Source organism: Hypanus sabinus, chromosome 13 (assembly GCF_030144855.1).
Source record: "Hypanus sabinus isolate sHypSab1 chromosome 13, sHypSab1.hap1, whole genome shotgun sequence".
NCBI lineage: Eukaryota > Metazoa > Chordata > Chondrichthyes > Myliobatiformes > Dasyatidae > Hypanus > Hypanus sabinus.
In genome coordinates, this window is record NC_082718.1 from 89291330 (window position 1) to 89311704 (window position 20375).

Consider the following 20375-nt stretch of genomic DNA (forward strand, 5'->3'; position numbering starts at 1 on the left):
ACTGCTGCATAAAATATGACTTTCCACTGCCTCTGCTTCTTTTGCTGAATACATTAACCCTGAGCACCCCCCTCCGGTGTCTGACCCTTTCAGTAACTCAGTAACATCTTCTGTACCAACAGTTAGTATAAACCCTTCACAATTCTAAACACCTCCACCAAATCAATACAGGCTTGAAATACTCAGCAGGTCAGGCAGCATCTGTGGGAAACTGATGCTTCAGGTCAATGATGTATGACCCTTGCTCTGTAATGTTAACTCTGCAAAGATACCCAGCAGATTGAGTGGTTGTTACATTAACAACTTTGCACTCGACATCAGAAAGACCAAAGAAATGATGGTGGACATCAGAAAGGGTAAGACAAGGGAGCACACACCAGTCCTCATAGAGGGATCAGGAGCGGAAAGAGTGAGCAATTTCAAGTTTCTGGGTGTCCACATCTCTGAGGATCTAACCTGGCAACAACACAGAGATGAAACTGCAAAGAAGGTATGGCAGTGCTTACGTTTCATTAGGAGTTTGAGAAGAGTTGGTATGTCTCCAAATACACTCAAAAATTTCTACAGATGTACCATGGAGAGCATTCGAACTGGCTGCATCACTGTCTGGTATGGGTGGTGGCTACCGCACAGGATCGAAGCAAGCTGCAGAGAGTTGCAAACTTAGTCAGCTCCATCGTGGGCACTGGCCTCTGTAGTATTCAGGACATCTTCAAGGAGTGGTGCCTCAAAAAGGTTCATCATTAAGGATACCTACCACCCAGGTCATGCCTTGATCTCATTGCTACCATCAGAGAGGATGCATAGAAGCACATAAAACAATTCAGGAAGAGCTTTTTCCCCCTTTGCCATCCAATTTCTGAATGGACATTGAACCCATGAACACTACCTCATGACTTTTTTCATTTCTATTTTAGCACTACTTACTTAATTTAACTATTTAAGATATAACCATTTAACAATTACAGCATGGAAACAGGCCATCTTGGCTCTTCTAGTCCGTGGCGAACGCTTACTCTCACCTAGTCCCACCTACCCGCGCTCAGCCCATAACCCTCCTTTCCTTTCCTGTCCATATACCTATCCAATTTTACCTTAAATGACAATTCCGAACCGGCTTCTACCACTTCTACTGGAAGCTTATTCCACACAGCTACCACTCTCTGAGTAAAGAAATTCCCCCTCGTGTTACCCTTAAATTTTTGCCCCCTAACTCTCAACTCATGTCCTCTTGTTTGAATCTCCCCTACTCTCAATGGAAAAAGCCTATCCACGTCAACTCTATCTATCTACCTCATAATTTTAAATACCTCTATCGTCCCCCCTCAACCTTCTATGCTCCAAAGAATAAAAACTTAACTTGTTCAATCTTTCCCTGTAATTTGGGTGCTTAAACCCAGGTAACATTCTAGTAGATCTTCTCTGTACTCTCTATTTTGTTGACATCTTTCCTATAATTCAGTGACCAGAACTGGACACAATACTCCAAATTTGGCCTTACCAGTGCCTTGTACAATTTTAACATTACATCCCAACTCCTATACTCAATGGTCTGATTTATAAAGGCCAACATACCAAAAGCTTTCTTCACCACCTTATCCACATGAGATTCCACCTTCAGGGAACTATGCACCATTATTCCTAGATCACTCTGTTCTACTGCATTCTTCAATGCCCTACCATTTACCATGTATGTCCTATTTGGATTATTTCTACCAAAATGTAGCACCTCACACTTATCAGCATTAAACTCCATCTGCCATCTTTCAGCCCACTCTTCTAACTGGCCTAAATCTTTCTGCAAACTTTGAAATCCTACTTCATTATCCACAACACCACCTACCTTAGTATCATCTGCATACTTACTAATCCAATTTACCACCCCATCATCCAGATTATTGATGTATATGACAAACAACATTGGACCCAGTACAGATCCCTGAGGCACACCACTAGTCACCAGCCTCCAACCTGACAAACAGTTATCCACCACTACTCTCTGGCATCTCCCATTCAGCCACTGTTGAATCCATTTTACTACCTCAATATTAAAACCTAACGATTGAAGCTTCCTAACTAACCTTCCGTGCGGAACCTTGTCAAAGGCCTTACTGAAGCCCATATAGACAACATCCACTGCTTTACCCTCGTCAACTTTCCTCGTAACCTCCTCAAAAAATTCAATAAGATTTGTCAAACATGACCTTCCATGCATAAATCCATGTTGACTGTTCCTAATCAGACCCTGTCTACCCAGATAATTACATATACCATCTCTAAGAATACTTTCCATTAATTTACCCACCACTGATGTCAAACTGACAGGCCTATAATTGCTAGGTTTACTCTTAGAACCCTTTTTAAACAATGGAACCACATGAGCAAAACGCCAAACCTCCGGCACCATCCCCGTTTCTAATGACATTTGAAATATTTCTGTCAGAGCCCCTACTATTTCTACACTAACTTCCCTCAAGGTCCTAGGAAATATCCTGTCAGGACCTGGAGACTTATCCACTTTTATATTCCTTAAAAGCACCAGTACTTCCTCCTCTTTAATCGTCATAGTTTCCATAACTTCCCTACTTGTTTCCCTTACTTTACACAATTCAATATCCTTCTCCTTAGTGAATACCGAAGAAAAGAAATTGTTCAAAATTTCCCCCATCTCTTTTGGCTCCACACATAGGTGTCCACTCTGATTCTCTAAGGGACCAATTTTATACCCCACTATCCTTTTGCAATTAATATAACTGTAGAAACCCTTCGGATTTATTTTCACCTTACTTGCCAAAGCAACCTCGTATCTTCTTTTAGCATTTCTTATTTCTTTCTTGATTCTTCTTACATTCTTTATATTCCTCGAGCACCTCATTTACTTGATGCTGCCTATATTTATTGTAGATATCTCTCTTTTTCCTAACCAAGTTTCCAATATGCCTTGAAAACCATGGCTCTGTCAAACTTTTAACCTTTCCTTTCAACCTAACAGGAACATAAAGATTCTGTACCCTCAAAATTTCACCTTTAAATGACCTCCATTTCTCTATTACATCCTTCCCATAAAACAAACTGTCCCAATCCACTCCTTCTAAATCCTTTTGCATCTCCTCAAAGTTAGCCTTTCTCTAATCAAAAATCTCAACCCTGGGTCCAGGCCTATCCTTCTCCATAATTATATTGAAACTAATGGCATTGTGATCACTGGACCCAAAGTGTTCCCCAACACAAACTTCCGTCACCTGATCTATTTCATTCACTAACAGAAGATCCAACACGGCCCCTTCTCTAGTTGGTACCTCTATGTATTGCTGCAAAAACTATCCTGCACTATCCTACATTTTACAAACTCCAAACCATCCATCCCTTTTACGGTTTGGGCTTCTCAGTCTATGTGTGAAAAATTAAAATCTCCCGCAATCACAATCCTGTGCTTACTACAAATATCTGCTATCTCCTTGCAAATTTGCTCCTCCAATTCTCACTCCCCATTAGGTGGTCTTTAATACACCCCTATAAGTGTTACTACACCTTTCCCATTTCTCAATTCCACCCAAATAGTCTCCCTAGTCGAGCCCTCTAATCTATCCTGCCAGAGCACCGCTGTAATATTTTCTCTGACAAACAACGCAATACCTCCCCCCTTTTGTCCTTCCAATTCTATCACACCTGAAGCAACGAAATCCAGGAATATTTAGTTGCCAATCACACCCCTCCTGCAACCATGTTTCACTAATAGCTACAACATCATATTTCCAGGTATCAATCCATGCTCTAAGCTCATCCACCTTTCTTACAATGCTCCTAGCATTAAAATAAATGCATTTAAGAAATTCTCCACCTCTTCCTCTCTGCTTATCTCTAACAGTACAAAGAACTTTACTGTCTTCTTTTTCTTCCTTCTCCCATACATCTGTTCCTACACTCTGGTTCCCCTCCCCCCTCTTATCTAGTTTAAATCCACTGGAGCCTCTCTAGCAAACCTACCTGCAAGAATATTTGTCCCCTCCTGTTCAGATGTAAACCGTCCTGCCGGAACAGGTCCCACCTTCCCTGGAAAACTGCCCAATTATATATATATATCTGAAGCCCTCCTTCCTGGGTCATGTCTTCAGCCACGTGTTGATCTGCACTATCTTACTATTTCTAAATCCACCTGCACGTGGCACTGGTAGCAATCCTGAGATTGCTATCCTGGAGGTCCTGTCCTTTAACTTGGCACCTAGCTCCCTAAACTCACCTTTCAGGACCTCCTCACTCTTCCTACCCACGTCATTGGTCCCTACATGGACCATGACATCTGGCTGCTCACCCTCCCTCTTGAGAATACTGAGAACTCGATCCTGATATCGCGGATCCTGGCACCAGGGAGGTAACAGACCATCCAGGATTCTCGATCTCTTCCACAGAACCTCCTATCTGTCCCCCTAACTATCAAACCCCCTATCACTACTGCTCTCCTCTTTTCCCTCCTTTCCTTCTGAGCTGAGGGTCCAGCCTCGATGCCAGAGACGCAACCACTGCAACTTGTCTCTGGTAAGTCGTCCCCACCAACAGAATCCAAAACGGTGTACTAATTGTTGATGGGAACGGCCACAGGGGTGCTCTGCTCTTCCTGTCTATTCCCCTTCCCTCTCCTGACAGTCACCTACCTGTCTCCTGACTCCTAGGGGTGACTATCTCCCTGTAACTCCTGTCTATTTCTGCCTCTGCCTCCCGAATGATCCGAAGCTCACCCAGCTCCAGTTCCCTAACACGGTTTGTCAGGAGCTGCAGCTGGATGCACCTTTTGCAGGTGTAGTCATCAAGGACAACAGTGCTCGCCCTGACTTCCCACATACTGCAAACGGAGCACTCAGCTGCCCTAACTGCTGCCTCCATTACCTACTCCTAAGCTAATTAGATTAATTAAAGGAGCTTACCCAGCCTTACCTCACCTGGAGTGAAGCTCATACTCAGCCTCTGCTCGCTTTTCAAATTCTCCTGCTGCCTCATGGACAGACTTTCACGCGCTTACGCAGTTGTGCCCCATTCAAACCTCGCCTCTGCCTGTTCTCACCGAAGCCTGATTGAGCCAAGCCGTCCAACTCTGCCTCAGTCCACTCCGACAATGGCCGCTGTATATGGTGTTCTTCCTTTTTAAACTTTTAGCGCGCTACGTCACGCGCCTGCGGTGGTGAACTACATATACCTGTCTGGACACTCCCCCTGCTGACTGCTCCTGTGGCTCCTCCCACAGACCCCGGTATAAAGGCGATCAAGGCCTGAGCCCGGCCTCTCTGTCTCCAGGATGTAGTATGGTGGTCACTCACTGCTTGTTCCTTCTTCTAGTCAATAAAAGCTGATATGTCGCCTTAAGTCTCAGAGTGAGTTATTGATGGTGCATCACCTGCGCAGTCTAGCCTCTTTGCCGCGATCAGTTAAAAAAAAGCTTCTCTCCGAGCTTCTTTTACCTCTTCCCTCTCCACCTCTTGCTGCGATTTAAATACTTACTGTGATACACAACTTTTTTTTCTATTATCGTGTATTGCATTGTACTGCTGCCACAAAGTTAACAAATTTCATGACATATGCCAGTGATATTAAACCAGATTTTGATTATTTCTGATCCATAGCATCTTATTATGTACCAAACCTTCTAACAGACTTTATTCTTCAGGGGATGGTGTAATTTCCCCCTCAGTTCTGGAAGAATTGTAGTAATTCTCTTTTATGCCTTCAAAGCATTTATATCCTTATTAAAGAGATGAATGCATTGCTTCCCATAAGGGACTTTTGAAGGTTTCCCTCCAACAGTGAAGCACCTTCCTCCATGATAAGTTCAAATCTTTATGGGGTCTTGTTGCTAGAATCTCCCGACTGAGGTCAGAATGTTATCATTGTGCTAGAGCCAACAGAAGAATCCCATTCCAAGACTTACACCCTCAGGTGTCTACCTTAACGCTTTCCTGCCTTGAAAACGCATTTGTGCTTCTGATCATTTTTACACCAAATTTCAAAATCCAATTGAGGAACACAATTTAAACATGAGAGGGACAGCCTAGGCCCCATTCTGTTTTTCCTGAATTTACTTTAATCGCTTCCTGGATTCTTCCCTTTCAAATCGTCACTGCTTTACATTTAAAGCAGCAAACCTTCCTAGAAACTACAAATGCTTCATGAATTCATGTACAATAGGGTCTCCAGTGCAAGTGGTATATTACTTCCCCGAAAGTCCAGGGGATCAGGGTAGGAGACAGAAAAAAATCTATCCACTCTAAACCAGTGTTGTTTCTGGATCTCAGAGGATGAAAGCTGCATTGCTAAATAAAATAGCCCAAGATACATAAATGCATCAGTAATGTATTAAGAAAATGCAATTTGATAGACAAGCCACACTGAAAGTTACTGGAAAATGTACAATACCTAAATTGTTGTCCGTTAGCACTTCTTTAACCTTTTTGGTGATGGCGTAAGTGTCCAGCTCAGAAGACATGGCCACCATTTCTTGAATGCCTGTAGGTGATTGGCCATTGGACAGACCCTTACTGCACAGTGAGTGGGAAGATGATTGGCTCTCGGGTTGCTGGTTCTCTTTTGTGCTTTCCAGAGCAGTAGTGACTGGTTCCTGTTGGCCCTTCTCACAGACAGCAGGACTAGACGGAGGCGATGGTGAATATCTGGCCTGAATGGCGTTATTTGCTGTTTTAATTAAGCCAGAGAGGAAAAAAATTGTAAAGGCATCTTGCAAATGTTTCTTTTTGAAGTTGAATGCATTTTATTAATTAGCAAAACAAAAGTCTGTTTGGCACCGAACCACACACTTCAAAAGTAGTTCTCAGAGAATCTCAGGGACGCCAGCATGTGAGCACTTGGGGGGGGGGCAGGGTGGGTAGAATTGTTTCTGCCCAGTCTATATCCCTTACGTTTAAATGCCGCAGTCCAAAAGACCCCTGTTCTTGGCCTTCATGCTGGCAGAGCATCATGACCGGACTGCAAAGAGCAACACAAGATCAGAGAGGAGACAGTACAGAGAAGGTGAATGGATCAGGCAGTCTGGGATCTGAACGAGAGGCACAGGATGTTGCAGCAAGCACAGAGTTTTTAAAAAATATCAAAGAACTGGAATCCAAAATAAAAAATAGAAAATGCTGGAAACATTCAGCGGGTTGGGCAGCATCCATGGAAAAAAGCAACAGAGTTAATTTCTTAGTTTAGAAAAGAAGGATTTTCCGTCTGAAACGTTAGCTGCTTCGCCTTCCGCAGATGCTGCCTGATCTGAGTATTTTCAGCATCTTCTGGTTACATCTGAGGGGATGTGGAAGCAAAGCTTCCTTCCACTACTTCAGTTTCCTGTGGAAAACATGGATCTCCTGGCTAACACTCAATCCAAGACCCAGTTCCCCTGTGACTGCTTCAGGGTAATCAGTGTCTTCAAATGGAGGTTTTGAACCGGTATTAAGGTCTGTTGTACAGGCATAAAGTCATGGATGAGGAGTCACTGGCCTGAAATATTTATTTTATTTCTCTCTCCATAGATGCTGTCTGTCTTGCTGAGTATTTCTGGCATCTTTTTTTTATATATATAAAGTTTTCAGATATTAGGCCAGGTACAGGATGAATAAAGTCATCGGAGTCCAAGCCCCTGAGCATATCAAAGCAACTGGACCCAACGTTTGGACAACAACTTAAGCTCTGGGCTAGATTGAAAAAGTCAGGGTGTCGGGGATGGGGATGGGCCAGTTCAGTTTGCTGCTCCACCTCTGTGTCGAGTGAAGATTCTGTAGACCGACTGTGGACCTCAGATCATGACACTTGTGTTTATTGTTTGCATGATTTGTTTTTATCCCGCTCTGCATATTGGGCGTGCGACAGTCTTTTTTTAAATGGCAAACACGAGGAACTCTGCAGATGCTGGAAATTCAAACAACAACAGGCAGCATCTATCAGAACACAGCAGGCCAGGCAGCATCTATCGGAGAAGCACTGTCAGTTAGGTTGGAATTGGACAGTGCTTCTCCTATAAATGCTGCCTAATCTGCTGTGTTCCACCAGCATTTTGTGTGTGTTGTTTTTTTAAAATGGGTTCTTTTGGGTGGCTTTGCTTTGTGGAGGCAAATCTCAAGGTTGTACAGTGTATACATACTTTGATAATAAATGTACTTTGAACTTAAACCTTCACTTATATTGTGAAAGTTTGAGATGTGGTTAACGGATATTTACTTACACTATTTCCCATGGAGAATTTGAAATTCATTGTGCAGGACATGGACGTCACTGTCAATGGCAGCACTTGTCACACATCTTCAATAGCTCCTAAGTGATTGGTGAGCTGTCTCCTTGACCCTCTGTAGTCCTTCAGGGGTAGGAGCTCCCACAGGGCTGAAGGGTAGGGTGGAGATACAGTGACTGTAAAGGACCAGCCAAATATTTCCAAGCCAGGATGCGTGTGACTTGGTGGGAGTCTGCAGGCGGTGGTGTTCCCCTGTGCTTAATACCCTAAGGAAAACCCACATCAACAATTGCAAGAGTACCTGATGTTTCTTGAAAGTTTTAAGAATCAGTAGAGTAGCGGTTAGCACAATGCTTTACAGTACAGGTGAGCTGGGTTCAATTCCCACCGCTGTCTGTAGGAGGTTGTACGATCTTCCCACGTGGGATTCCTCCGAGTGCTTCCGTTTCCTCCCACAGTCCAAAGATGTACCAGTCCGTAGGTTAATTGTCCCATGATTAGGCTAGGGTTAAATCGGGGGGGGGGGGGGGGGACTTACTGGGCAACATGTCTCAAAGGGCTGGAAGGGCCTGTTCTGCGCCGTATCTTGATAGATTAGATATACTGTCATCCCTCAGTATCCGCGGGGGATTGGTTCCAGGACCCCCGCGGATACCAAAAAACGCGGATGCTCGAGTCCCTTATATAAGATGGCGTAGTATTTACATATAACTTATGCACATCCCCCTGTATACTTTAAATCATCTCTAGATTACTTATAATACCTAACACAATGTAAATGCTATGTAAATAGTTGTTATACTCTATTGTTTAGGGCATAATGACAAGAAAAAAAAGCCTGTACATGTTCAGTACAGACGCAACCATCGTAGCTCTTCTGGGAACGCTGATGCTGCCTCGACATCAGCCGATGCCGATTCTCCCATGATCTTTAAGTTCTTGAGGCTGTAGCGCTTTACGTAGCTAGCCAGCTGTCCCTTACTGGCCTTAAACTCCTTCCCCTCGCTCACAACACGTAGCGAATGAACGAGACGCAAGGTGAACAATGCTCAATCGACGAGTGCTGGAGAGAGACTGAGGATCTGTGAAATGGTGGGAGGCTACAGCAGGGTATGCCTACGCATCACTTCACTCTTGTGGATTCAGCGTAGTGCTCGGCAAATTCAAGTTTTGCTTTTTGAAACATCCTGGAATTTTTTTTCCCGTATATTTTTGATCCGCGGTTGGTTGAATCCACAGATCCGGAACCCACGGATATGGAGGACTGACTGTATTAGATAGATACGTGAATGAATGGATAAATAGAAAATCAGGAAGAAAACTTGTTATATACTTAGCTTAAACACGAGAAAGTCGGCAGATGTTGGAAATCCAAAGCAACACGCACAAAATGCTACAGGAACTCACCAGGTCAGGCAAGATCAGTGGAAATTAATAAACAGTCAGTGTTTTGGGCCGAGACCCTTCTTCAGGCTTGATGAAGGGTCTCGGCCCAAAACTTACCTTTGTTTACCTTATCTGGTTAATGATCAGGTTACATTATACGGTTTCAGAGTCCCTAACAGAAAAGGATCGAGGGTGACCACAGACGTTTATGTGTGTTAGGGATTTACTGTGGTGTGCTAGCGTCACATGCAACAATGAACAACAACAATAAAGAGTAAAGAACTGTATAAAGATAGAGGTTAAAGTATGGAATAAAATGTTCATTAATACCAGCATGAACAACGAAATATCTTACCTTGTACAGGTTGTACGGAGTGCGTCGCGTTCTGGCCTAATTTATCGATAAGCCACAGCTGCATGCGGATGAAAGGCTCGCGGCCTTTCTGTGTCAGCTTACTCCACGGCTTGGGCCTAGACAGCATATCACTCACACTGCCCTGGGACAGGCCCAGCACCTGACACAGAGGAAAGATGAGAGGAAGCAAATAATTTCCCAACCTTCAATCCAATCCTGTTAATAGCTTTACTGAAACGGGAATATGTTATATGGGACAGATTACTTTACAGGAGAATGACAATCCCATCGCTCTGTGGATTTTATTGCAGTATTTAAATGGATTTTTAGTCTTGCCCATCATATTACTCCTGTATTATAGGAAATCCACTTATAGATGTTTAGCTTCTGACAAATGAATATTCTTCACAGTTTTGCATCAGGTGAGCATGCTTTTCATTGCAGTGAAGATAGATTACTGAGAGTGATGGGTTTGGACAAGTTTATTAGTTGCTGTTTTGAGGAGACCAGTGAGAAACAGAAGCATAAAAATTTGTTTTATACCTCAGTAGCTTTCAAGGCAATACAGCATTGGAATAATCATTTTTCTTCAGCTCAGGTCTCATAATTAGATTGGAAACTGGTTCAGGGGAGGGGAAAAACACGACTGTGCTGGAGAGTAAAGGAGTTTACCGGGGACCAGCTGACTGCGTACAGGCTGGTCAATGGGGGGTGGGGGGACCGAGCTCACCATCGGCACCGAGCATGGATCACCGTCACTGTAGTTCTCTGCGCGCACGTGCAGAGCTGACATGCAGTTCGATACTTCAACGATTACAAGCTGCAGTGTAATCTCACGTCTGCATCACAGCACCTGGGCACCGGCGGCACTGAGAATCGCCAATGAGCGAATTACCAAGAATCACCGGAGGCCAGCGTAATCAGTTGCTGTTGGGGAACGGCTATTCTTCAAACCTCGGAGGAGAGGGTCAGAGAACCCGGGTCAGAGAGCCGGGGAATGAGCCCGTGTGCGGGAGACGGTTCGATGCGGCAGAACTGAGGCGAGGTGGAGCGAGGAAAGACCTAAGGTCTGCTTGATTTGAGAGCTGAGCCGACTTGGAAAGGTCGTGTACAGGCTGAACCAAGGCAGCGTGGCCTGGGCCTGAAAGTGGCAGGGCCCGGCTCCGAGAGCAACGTTGTCTTAAACGTTGAATTCAAGCTCACCTGCACCACTTATACTGGCAGCTCGTCCCACACTCTCACGACCCTCCGAGTGAAGCAGTTTCCCCTCGTGTTCCCCTTAAATTTCTCACCTTCTACCCTTAACCCCTGGCTATCGTTCCAGCCCTCAGTGGAAAAAGCCTACTTGCACTTACCCTATTTATACCTCTCATGAATTTATATGCCTCTATCAAATCTCCCTTCAGTCTTCTACATTCTAGGGAATAAAGTCCCAAGCTATTCAATCTTCCCTTATACCTCAGGTTCTCCAGTCCCCGCTGGTGTTCAGAAGCAGGCTTCTGTTCATAACCCCAACTCTTCGAGCTGCACGGTTGATTGCAGTAACAGTCACCGAGAACAACTACCGACTGACATGTAGCCGTTCCCACACATTCACTGGCTCACTCCTTCAGTGGTGGCTCCTTACCTGGGTTGGGCAGCTCAATGTGATACAGACAGCTCACGTGAATGGACGAGGGACAGGGCAAATGGACTATGAAGTGGGAAAGATTATGTCATCCGCTTTGGTAGAAAAATGTATGATAAAGAGCAAGATGGAAAGATGCTGACATTCATAGGGTCCTAGGTGTTCTTGGACACAAATGGACATTACTGCCCTGTACCACAGGAATGTCATAGCAAATGGAAGTGACCACAAGAATAATGATGTCTCTCTGGGGTAAATAGAACACAGGACTGCACATGGAATAGTGCGTACCTCTGGTCTCCCCACCAAACAGAAGGAATGAAGCAAATAATCACTGTTTGATTCCAGGGATGGTAGGTGGTCAAGGGGTTTATCCTTCCTCGGGTGAGAAGTTAAGCAACTTGGGCCTATACCATCAAGCTTAGAAGAAACAAAATTCCTCCCAAGCTTGACAGAACAGGCCCAGGAACTACTCTTTCCCTGGGTGGGGTGTAAAAAAAACCCAGTCCCAGCAAATAATGAGTCAGATATTCAACACTGAGATGAGAAGAAGAAAACGTCCTCTCTCAAGATCTTTGGGATTCTTTATTGAAGTGAGCTATGGAATTTCTGTGTGGTACTATTTCAGAGGAGTGCAATTGTGAAGAAAGCACAGCAGTGCCTTTACTTCCTTAGGAGTCTGAAGAGACTGAGTGTGACATCTAAAACTTCTATAGATGTGTAGACTATATTGACAGGTTGCATCACAGCCTGAAATGGAAACACCAATGGCTTTAAATGGAAAATCTTACAAAGGGTAGTGGATTCGGCCCAGTACATCACAGGTAAAGCACTCCTAACCATTGAGCACACCTACATGAAATGCTGTCGTGGGAAAGCAGCATCCATCATCAGAGATCCCCACCACCCAGGCCATGCTCTCTTCTCACTGCTGCCATCAGGTAGAAGGTAAAAGAGCCTCAGGACTCTCATCATCTGGTTGAATAACAATTACTACCTCACAACATCAGGTTCTTGAGCAAAAGGGGATAACTACACTCATTTGCCCATCCATTGAGATGTTCACACAATCAATGATCTCTCTTTAAGAACTCTTTATCTTGTTATCTCATGTTCTTGTGATTTATTGCTATTTATTTACTTTTGCATTTGCACAGTTTGTTGTCTTCTGCAATCTGGTTGATCTTTCATTGATCCTGTTATAGTTACCGTTCTATAGATTTGCTGAGCATGCCCGCAGGAAAATGAATCTCAGGGTTGTATATGGTGACGTGTCTGCACTTTGGTAACAAATTTACTTTGAATCACTTTGAGATCCAGTCACTGAGAACATTGGAGTAAGAGGTTGATAAATACTTGGATATTAATTGAATAAAGGGATATGGGGTTAGTGCAAGAAACTGCAGCTCAGCTGAGGTGAAAGATATCAGCCTCAGTTTTACAAAATGGCCAAGCAGGCATCAGAGGCCGAGGCCCTCTCCTGTTTCTTATGCTTTTGCTTTGTAACTGTGTAGCACTGCAGGACACCTATCCTTGCACAACCCTCAGCTTGTCCTCTCACAATAAGAGAGCCGGCAACGTGATAAAATGGAGGGAAGAGTTAGATTGATCTTGGAGTACGCTAAAAGACTGGCACAACATCGTGGGCTGAGGGGCCTGAATTGCGCTGTACCTTCTATGTTCTATGACAGCTAACCACCTGGACTGGTAAAACAAAACCGTTATGGAAACAGCAATGAAGGATACTTCTACATCCGAGTGTGACGGTGCTCCTGAGTCTCCGCCCGCGATTTGTATGACTGACAGTAGTGAAAACCGAGAGGAAGCAACTGACATGATGAAGGAAGCCCTGAACACCACCAGAGATGGAAGACCTTCACCACTGCCCTAGACACCAGTGGCGTAACGGGCAGTACGTAAGTAATGACAGAATGAGTGACTGTTGATCTAGAAAGGTCCCTTCTGCAGTTCTATTTTATTTTAAAAAAAACAATCATGAACTGTTCCTCTTCACGGAGTATCGCACATGCTCTTTAAAACTTGGTAAGGCTGGGGAATAGCTTGTAAATTAATCCATATCATTTCTTACCTTTTCACCAAAGATCCTCTGGCAGATCCCATTTTTGGCCAGCTTCTCTTTAACTTGTCTGGTCAATTCCAGAGTGTCCACCTCCCGATACATGTACATTTCGTACTGTTCTGGAGTCAGCGGAGGTACTGTTGGTTTCAGCGACCGGGGGACGTAAGCAGGGAAGACAGAAAGTTGTCCCATACCTTGAGAGTCCGGGCTGCCCTCAGATTTTACGCCCACGAGTTTATTTGTACTTTCAAACCCGGCTGAGTGCTCCTCACCGCTCCCATTTTTGCTGCTCTCACTGGGCTCCGCTCGCCACTGTCGAACGGTTCCCGCCCCAGACGAGCCACAGGAAGAGGATGATGGCGAGGGCGACACCGAAGCGTACAACCGATGAGCCACGTTCCTGTCGTTGGCCCAGTGCTGGTCAAAGTACGATCCGGCGTCACCGATCTCCGACTTCACCTTTCGTATTATGCTCTGCACAAAGGCCGCAGGCGAGACCACACTGAGAGGAGTCTGTGAACTTTTGGTTGCAATGCCTTCCTCTTGTTTAATGGAAGAGGAAAGAGGGACTTTGCTTGTGGCTGGTAAAGTTTCAACGTGTGGGGTTGTCATGGCATTGCTGTTGCTGCCACTGGTCTCCATCTCCAACAGAACTTGCTGCTGGGCCTGCATCTCTCGCCGGGCCTGCTCCAGAATGGACCGAATTGCCTCATCTGAACCAGCAATATTGCTGGAACTTGTGCTGCACACAGGCAAGGGCGAGCTCTTACATTCGACTAAAAAAGAAAGAAAGTCAGTTAGTGCAAACACGAGGAAATCTGCAGATGCTGGAAATTCAAACAACACACACAAAATGCTGGTGGAACACAGCAGGCCAGGCAGCATCTATAGGGAGAAGTGCTGTCAATGTTTCGAGCCGAGACCCTTCGTCAGGACTAACCAAAGGGAAAGATAGTAAGGGATTTGAAAGTAGTGGGGGAAGGGGGAAATGTGAAATGATAGGAGAAGACTGGAGGGGGTGGGATGAAGCTAAGAGCTGGAAAGGTGATTGGCGAAAGTGATACAAAGCTGGAGAAAGGAAAGTATCATGGGACGGGAGGCCTCAGGAGAAAGAAAGGAGGGGGGGGAGATGGAGACCAAACACATTTTTCCCTCCCCCTCCCTTTCTGCTTTTCGCAGGGATCGCTCCCTACGCGACTCCCTTGTCCACTCACCCCCCCCATCCCTTCCCACCGATCTCCCTCCTGGCACTTATCCTTGTAAACGGAACAAGTGCTACACCTGCCCTTACACTTCCTCCCTCACCACCATTCAGGGCCCCAGACAGTCCTTCCAGGTGAGGCGACACTTCACCTGTGAGTCGGCTGGTGTGGTATACTGCGTCTGGTGCTCCCGCTGTGGCCTTTTATATATTGGTGAGACCCGACGCAGACTGGGAGACCGTTTTGTTGAACACCTACGCTCGGTCCGCCAGAAAAATCAGGATCTCCCAGTGGCCACACATTTTAATTCCACGTCCCATTCCCATTCTGATATGTCTATCCATGGCCTCCTCTACTGTCAAGATGAATCCAAACTCAGGTTGGAGGAACAACACCTTATAAACCGGCTGGGTAGCCTCCAACCTGATGGCATGAACATTGACTTCTCTAACTTCCGTTAATGCCCCTCCTCTCCGTCTTACTCCATCCCTGACGTTTGCCTGTTCTCCATCTCCCTTTGGTGCTCCCCCCCCACTTTCTTTCTCCCTAGGCCTCCCGTCCCATGATCCTTTCCCTTCTCCAGCTCTGTATCACTTTCGCCAATCACCTTTCCAGCTCTTAGCTTCATCCCACCCCCTCCGGTCTTCTCCCATCATTTTGCATTTCCCCCTCCCCCCACTACTTTCAAATCTCTTACTATCTTTCCTTTCGGTTAGTCCTGACGAAGGGTCTCGGCCCGAAACGTCGACAGTGCTTCTCCCTATAGATGCTGCCTGGCCTGCTGCGTTCCACCAGCATTTTGTGTAAGTCAGTTAGTGCTTCTTTTTTCTCCTTTCCTCCGAGTGCTAATAACCATTTTCTTTCCAAATATGACTGCAAGTCCCATTCCAGCATGCAAAATTTAAAGAGAAAATATTTTTCAAAATGCAAAGGAGTTGTGGACATGAAGTATATACAGAAACTCAAAGCTCTCCAAAAATGCATCGACAGGTGACTGCTATTTCCAAACTGTTGCCTGGTTCCAGCTTAGTCCCAAGAATACATCCCTGACGCAAAGTTCAATTAACAGCCTTTCCTCACCCTGGATTAGATTGACAGGCGTCTTAACTGATCAACTTCTCCATGAAGATCTCACTTGCCTTTATGTGGTTAAGCTTTAATGACTTCCATGACCAAGGGACAATCTTAAATTAACTTAAGTACATTTTGCATTAGTTATTCCACCCTCCCCCCACCTCCCGTGCAATTACTCACCAGATTTTTGAGTCTGAAGCTCTTTCTTTGCCTGCTCCAGGATATTTTTAATGGCATCATCTGATCCAGTCTCTGGCGTCCGAATCCTGGGAGTTATACTCCCTACAAAACAGAAAAATCACAGGCATGATGCATGAAAGCTCTCTCGTCGTGTCAATTAGAGGACATTAGGGTTTGATTTCATTACCATCTTCGTTGGACGGGAATTAATTCTCCCAAGAATTTAGTTTTGTTTTTCACTCAACCTATATGGTCGTGGCAGCGTGGCCCATTTCTGCTCTAACTTCATCTACAAGTTTGTAGACGAGACCATTGTAGTAGGACATACCTCAAATATTGATGAGTTAGAGTACAGAAAGGAGATGGAGCTTGGTAACAGGGCATCATGATGATAACCTTTCCCCCAACGTCCGCTGCCATTAACTTCAGGAAGGTGGGTAGTACATAAGCTCCTGCCCACATCAACGATGTTGAGGTTGAGATGGTTGAGGGCTTCAGGTTCCAAGAAACAAACATCTCTAACAGCCTGGCCTGATCCAACTATGTAGACAGCAGTGCCATTAGAGCTTACCCATGCCTCTACTCCCTCAGGACACTAGAGAAACTTGTCATGTACTGTCGACCCTTACCAACTTGTATCGATGGACCACAGGGAGTAACCTAACCGGAGGCATGGCAGCTCGGTACAGCAACTACGCTGCAAACGAGCTCAGCTCAGGACGTCATGGAAACCAGCCTCTCCTCTGTGGACCCAGTCTATGCTTCTCGCTGCCTCAGTAAAGCAGTCAGCATCATCAAAGACGCCACCCTCCCCAGGTATTCTCCCTTTCCCGCAGGAGATATAAAAACCTGAAAGCACGAACCACTACGCACAAGGACAGCTTCTACCCCACTGTTTTTAGACTAAATAGTTCCCTAGTACCATAAGGCAACCTTTTGACTTCACAATTGATTCTGTTGTGACCTGGCATTTTGTTCATTTGCACTGCACTTTCAGTACAGCTGTTGTACTTTATTCTGCACTGTTATTGTTCTACCTCAATGCACGGTGTAATGATGTGATCTGTATTAACTGTATGCAAGACAAGTTTTCACAGTACCTCAGTACATGACATAAATAAACCAATTGCAGCGCGATTTCAGCTTCTGGAACATCAAACAAAGTGTAATTTTAGAATGTTTAATTTGCTTTCTTCTCCCCCGCCCCCATATACTAAATGGTGCTGGTATGAATTCAGATAATTTGGTAAATCATATCTGGAGGGATAGCCTGCTCTGTAAACTGTGCCATCTGAATAGTCGCTGTGAATGATTACAAGTTGCACTGAACGGAGGTTGTGGCCTGTAACTCTACTCACTTTTGTGAACTTCAGTTCTGAATGCTATTTGCTTACTTTTATTTTTTGCACAATTGCTTTTTTTCCCCTCTTTGCTCATTGGGTGTTCAACGGTCTTCTTTTCTTTTAATGGATTCTTTTGTGTTTCTTTGTTTTGTGGCTGCTTGAAAGGAGACAAATCTCAAGGTTGTATAAAGTGTACAAACTTTGATAATAAATGTACTTTGAACTATGTATTACGTGTAGAAGAGGGTTACTGCTCAGCCAACTGGGCACTACTTTAATTTACATACATGCCAAAAGAATTTTTAAACTGGATATTAGAAAATAAAAGATATTAGCATAGTGGAGAAAACCCATAAAACAGAAGCTACCTACCATGACTTGCCCAAGAGTGATAGCTTAGTGTAAGATAGAATGTCTGTAGGTAATGATGGAGTACTGACCTAGTTGTGAATTTGGCTTTAACTGGTTAAAGCTCTCCCACAAATTTAGACGGGTTTTAAAGCTACAAGTCACAATATAAATTAATTTGAAAGCTTCCTTAAAATTTTTCAAGATCAATAACTGAACTGGATCAGTGTTAGGTCGTATTCTGGGTTTATGGTATAGAGCAAATATGAATATCGACAGCAACCAGTCTTTAGAATTGAATATGGATTGTAAATTGAATTTAAAATGCAGCTTGGAACATTGGTCTTCCATTGTTGTATTTTAGAATAAATTGCAGACCAGGAAACACCCACCTGACTGAGATGTCTGCATATGCATGAATGCAATCAGCATCCCATTGACCTGAGATTCTGTGTATGCACAAATATGACTCAGAGACCACAGTAAATAACACCCATTTTCAATATGTTGGTGGGCAGATCCAGGTGTTTGAAAAATTACACGTCACTCAAAAGATGCATTATGTAGGCATTGTAACCATAGAAATTGTCCTGTTACCTTTGTCCTTTAACATATAAAAATGGAATGTTGAGTCAGGGAGTCTCTCTCCCTCTCTCGAATGACTTCAAAGCTTGTGTGTTTCCCCAGCAAAGACTTTTATATCTACTAGCTGGTGGCTTTGTTCACAATAATGGCAATCAGTTGCTACTGACAAGTCTCAAATTGACATGCTAACTCTCCCTCTCTTTCCACAGATGCTGCTCAGCTTGTTGAGTGTTTGCACTTTTTGCTTATATTCTGGGCCTCATCCCTCTCCTAGTTTATTTATCTCTTTTGTGTTAAGCTTCTCTACATAATGTCACTCTGAAGCTCTACCACTCCATTTTAGCAATGTGCTCTGCTAGGAAGCAACACTAATTTTACTAGTCCAAGTATCACTCCCATAGAAAGCTGACATTAGACTGTGTACGTACCTCTTTGTCGCACTTGAATAGTTCGAAGGGCGAGGATATTTTGCTCGTCAGATAAAAACTGCTTCATCTTAATAAATGGCTCCTTCCCTTTAACAGTAAGCTTATGCCAAGGTTTGGGTCTGGCAAGAATCTCACTAACAGATCCTTGCGATAATCCCAGGACGTAGTGTCCAAACACTCGCTGTCCAATGTTGTGCTTTAGCAGCTGGTCTTTAACCTGAAATGCAATGTCAGCTGTCTCCAGATATTCCTCATCGGCAGCACTCGAACTGCTGCCTTCTGACTGGTCACTGGGAGGAACAGTTTCACTGTTACTGGAACTGTTCCCTGCAATTAGAGCTCCCTTAGCAGAATAGAGCGCAGTTGGATAAACAACCGTATTTACAGCCTCTTTTGAGTACAAAGGAGACATTAAGGGCCTATGGTGCAGTGGCTCTGCACAGGGCTTCTCATTTGTTTTAACTAAGGGGATTGGAGAGAGGGGAAATGCTCCTGATGTCTCCGGTCCTTGGTTTGACACGTGTGCTGGTACGGCCTTTGGAGAGGGTTGCTCATCTCTGGACCAAAGTGGAACGGGCTGAGGAGACGGCGAAGAATGCTCAGCACTTGAGGAATCCTTCACTCTGCTCAGAGGGTCTCTCATAGCATCTTCTTCAGGCTGCACCTCATCTGCAGGACACAAGAAGTGGTTTCAGTTAGATCCTCCATTCACAGGCACCATTTCACTCACACACATAAATCATCCAGTTGGAACTATGGCGACAAGGGATGGAATCGCCTGCTGGATTTGGAGCATATCTGACCAGGTCAAGGCCACGGGAACGGGAAACATCTCCAAATGAAAGTTCTCTCATTGGGGCAACTCCCTTGTGTTGCCACTACAGGTAAAGGAGCTTGTCTGTCAGCAGCAGGTCAGGTACTTTGGCACACGTCAGGCATAATACTCCACTCGTTTAACTCCAGAAAACGGAGATTTCGGTACGATTAAATCTCTGAGACATGCTGATGGGCAGAGCTCCCTTCTAGAAGAGCAAACTCAAAATGTACTGGCCCTTTTGTGAAGAACTCTGAAAATCCTAAATGATACTGATCGATTGTCTTTATTACAACGTGAATTGGAACCCAAAAATTCACCAGCTAAAATCACTGCTCTATCCCTGCAAGAATGCCGAAGACCGTATGAGGAAAGGTCGAGTGAGCTGGGGCTTTTTTCATTGGGAGAGGTTTAGAGGGGTACGATAATAAGAGGCATGAATAGAGTGGACAGCAAGAGACTTTTTTCCAGGATGCAAATGGATAATACAAGGAAGTACAACTTTAAGGTGTTTGGGGGATGGGTTCTTTTCTTAGACAGAGAGTGATGGGGCAAAGAGTGTGCTGTCTGGGGTGGTGGTGAAGGCAGATACATTAGGAACACTTAAGAGAATCCTAGATGGGCACATGGATGAAAGAAAAATGGAAGACTATGTGCGAGGAAAGGGTTAGATTGATCTTAGAATAGGTTAAGGTCTTGGCACAAAAACCATGAGCTGAACAGCCTGTACTAAGCTGTAGT

General features: G+C 44.5%; 1 protein-coding gene across 10 annotated transcripts in view; it reads right to left on the bottom strand.

The window, feature by feature from the left end:
• The window catches only part of cux2b (cut-like homeobox 2b), a 362613-nt gene that overhangs the window by 22923 nt on the left and 319315 nt on the right, over positions 1–20375 (bottom strand). For all 10 annotated transcript variants that reach the window (XM_059988147.1, XM_059988140.1, XM_059988138.1 and 7 more), the window contains 5 exons: positions 18821–19489; positions 16117–16218; positions 13670–14436; positions 9954–10113; positions 6406–6681 (listed from right to left, as the gene is read on the bottom strand). In XM_059988147.1, the coding sequence (XP_059844130.1) occupies positions 6406–6681; positions 9954–10113; positions 13670–14436; positions 16117–16218; positions 18821–19489 (1974 nt within the window). The remainder of the gene's footprint in view (positions 1–6405; positions 6682–9953; positions 10114–13669; positions 14437–16116; positions 16219–18820; positions 19490–20375) is intronic.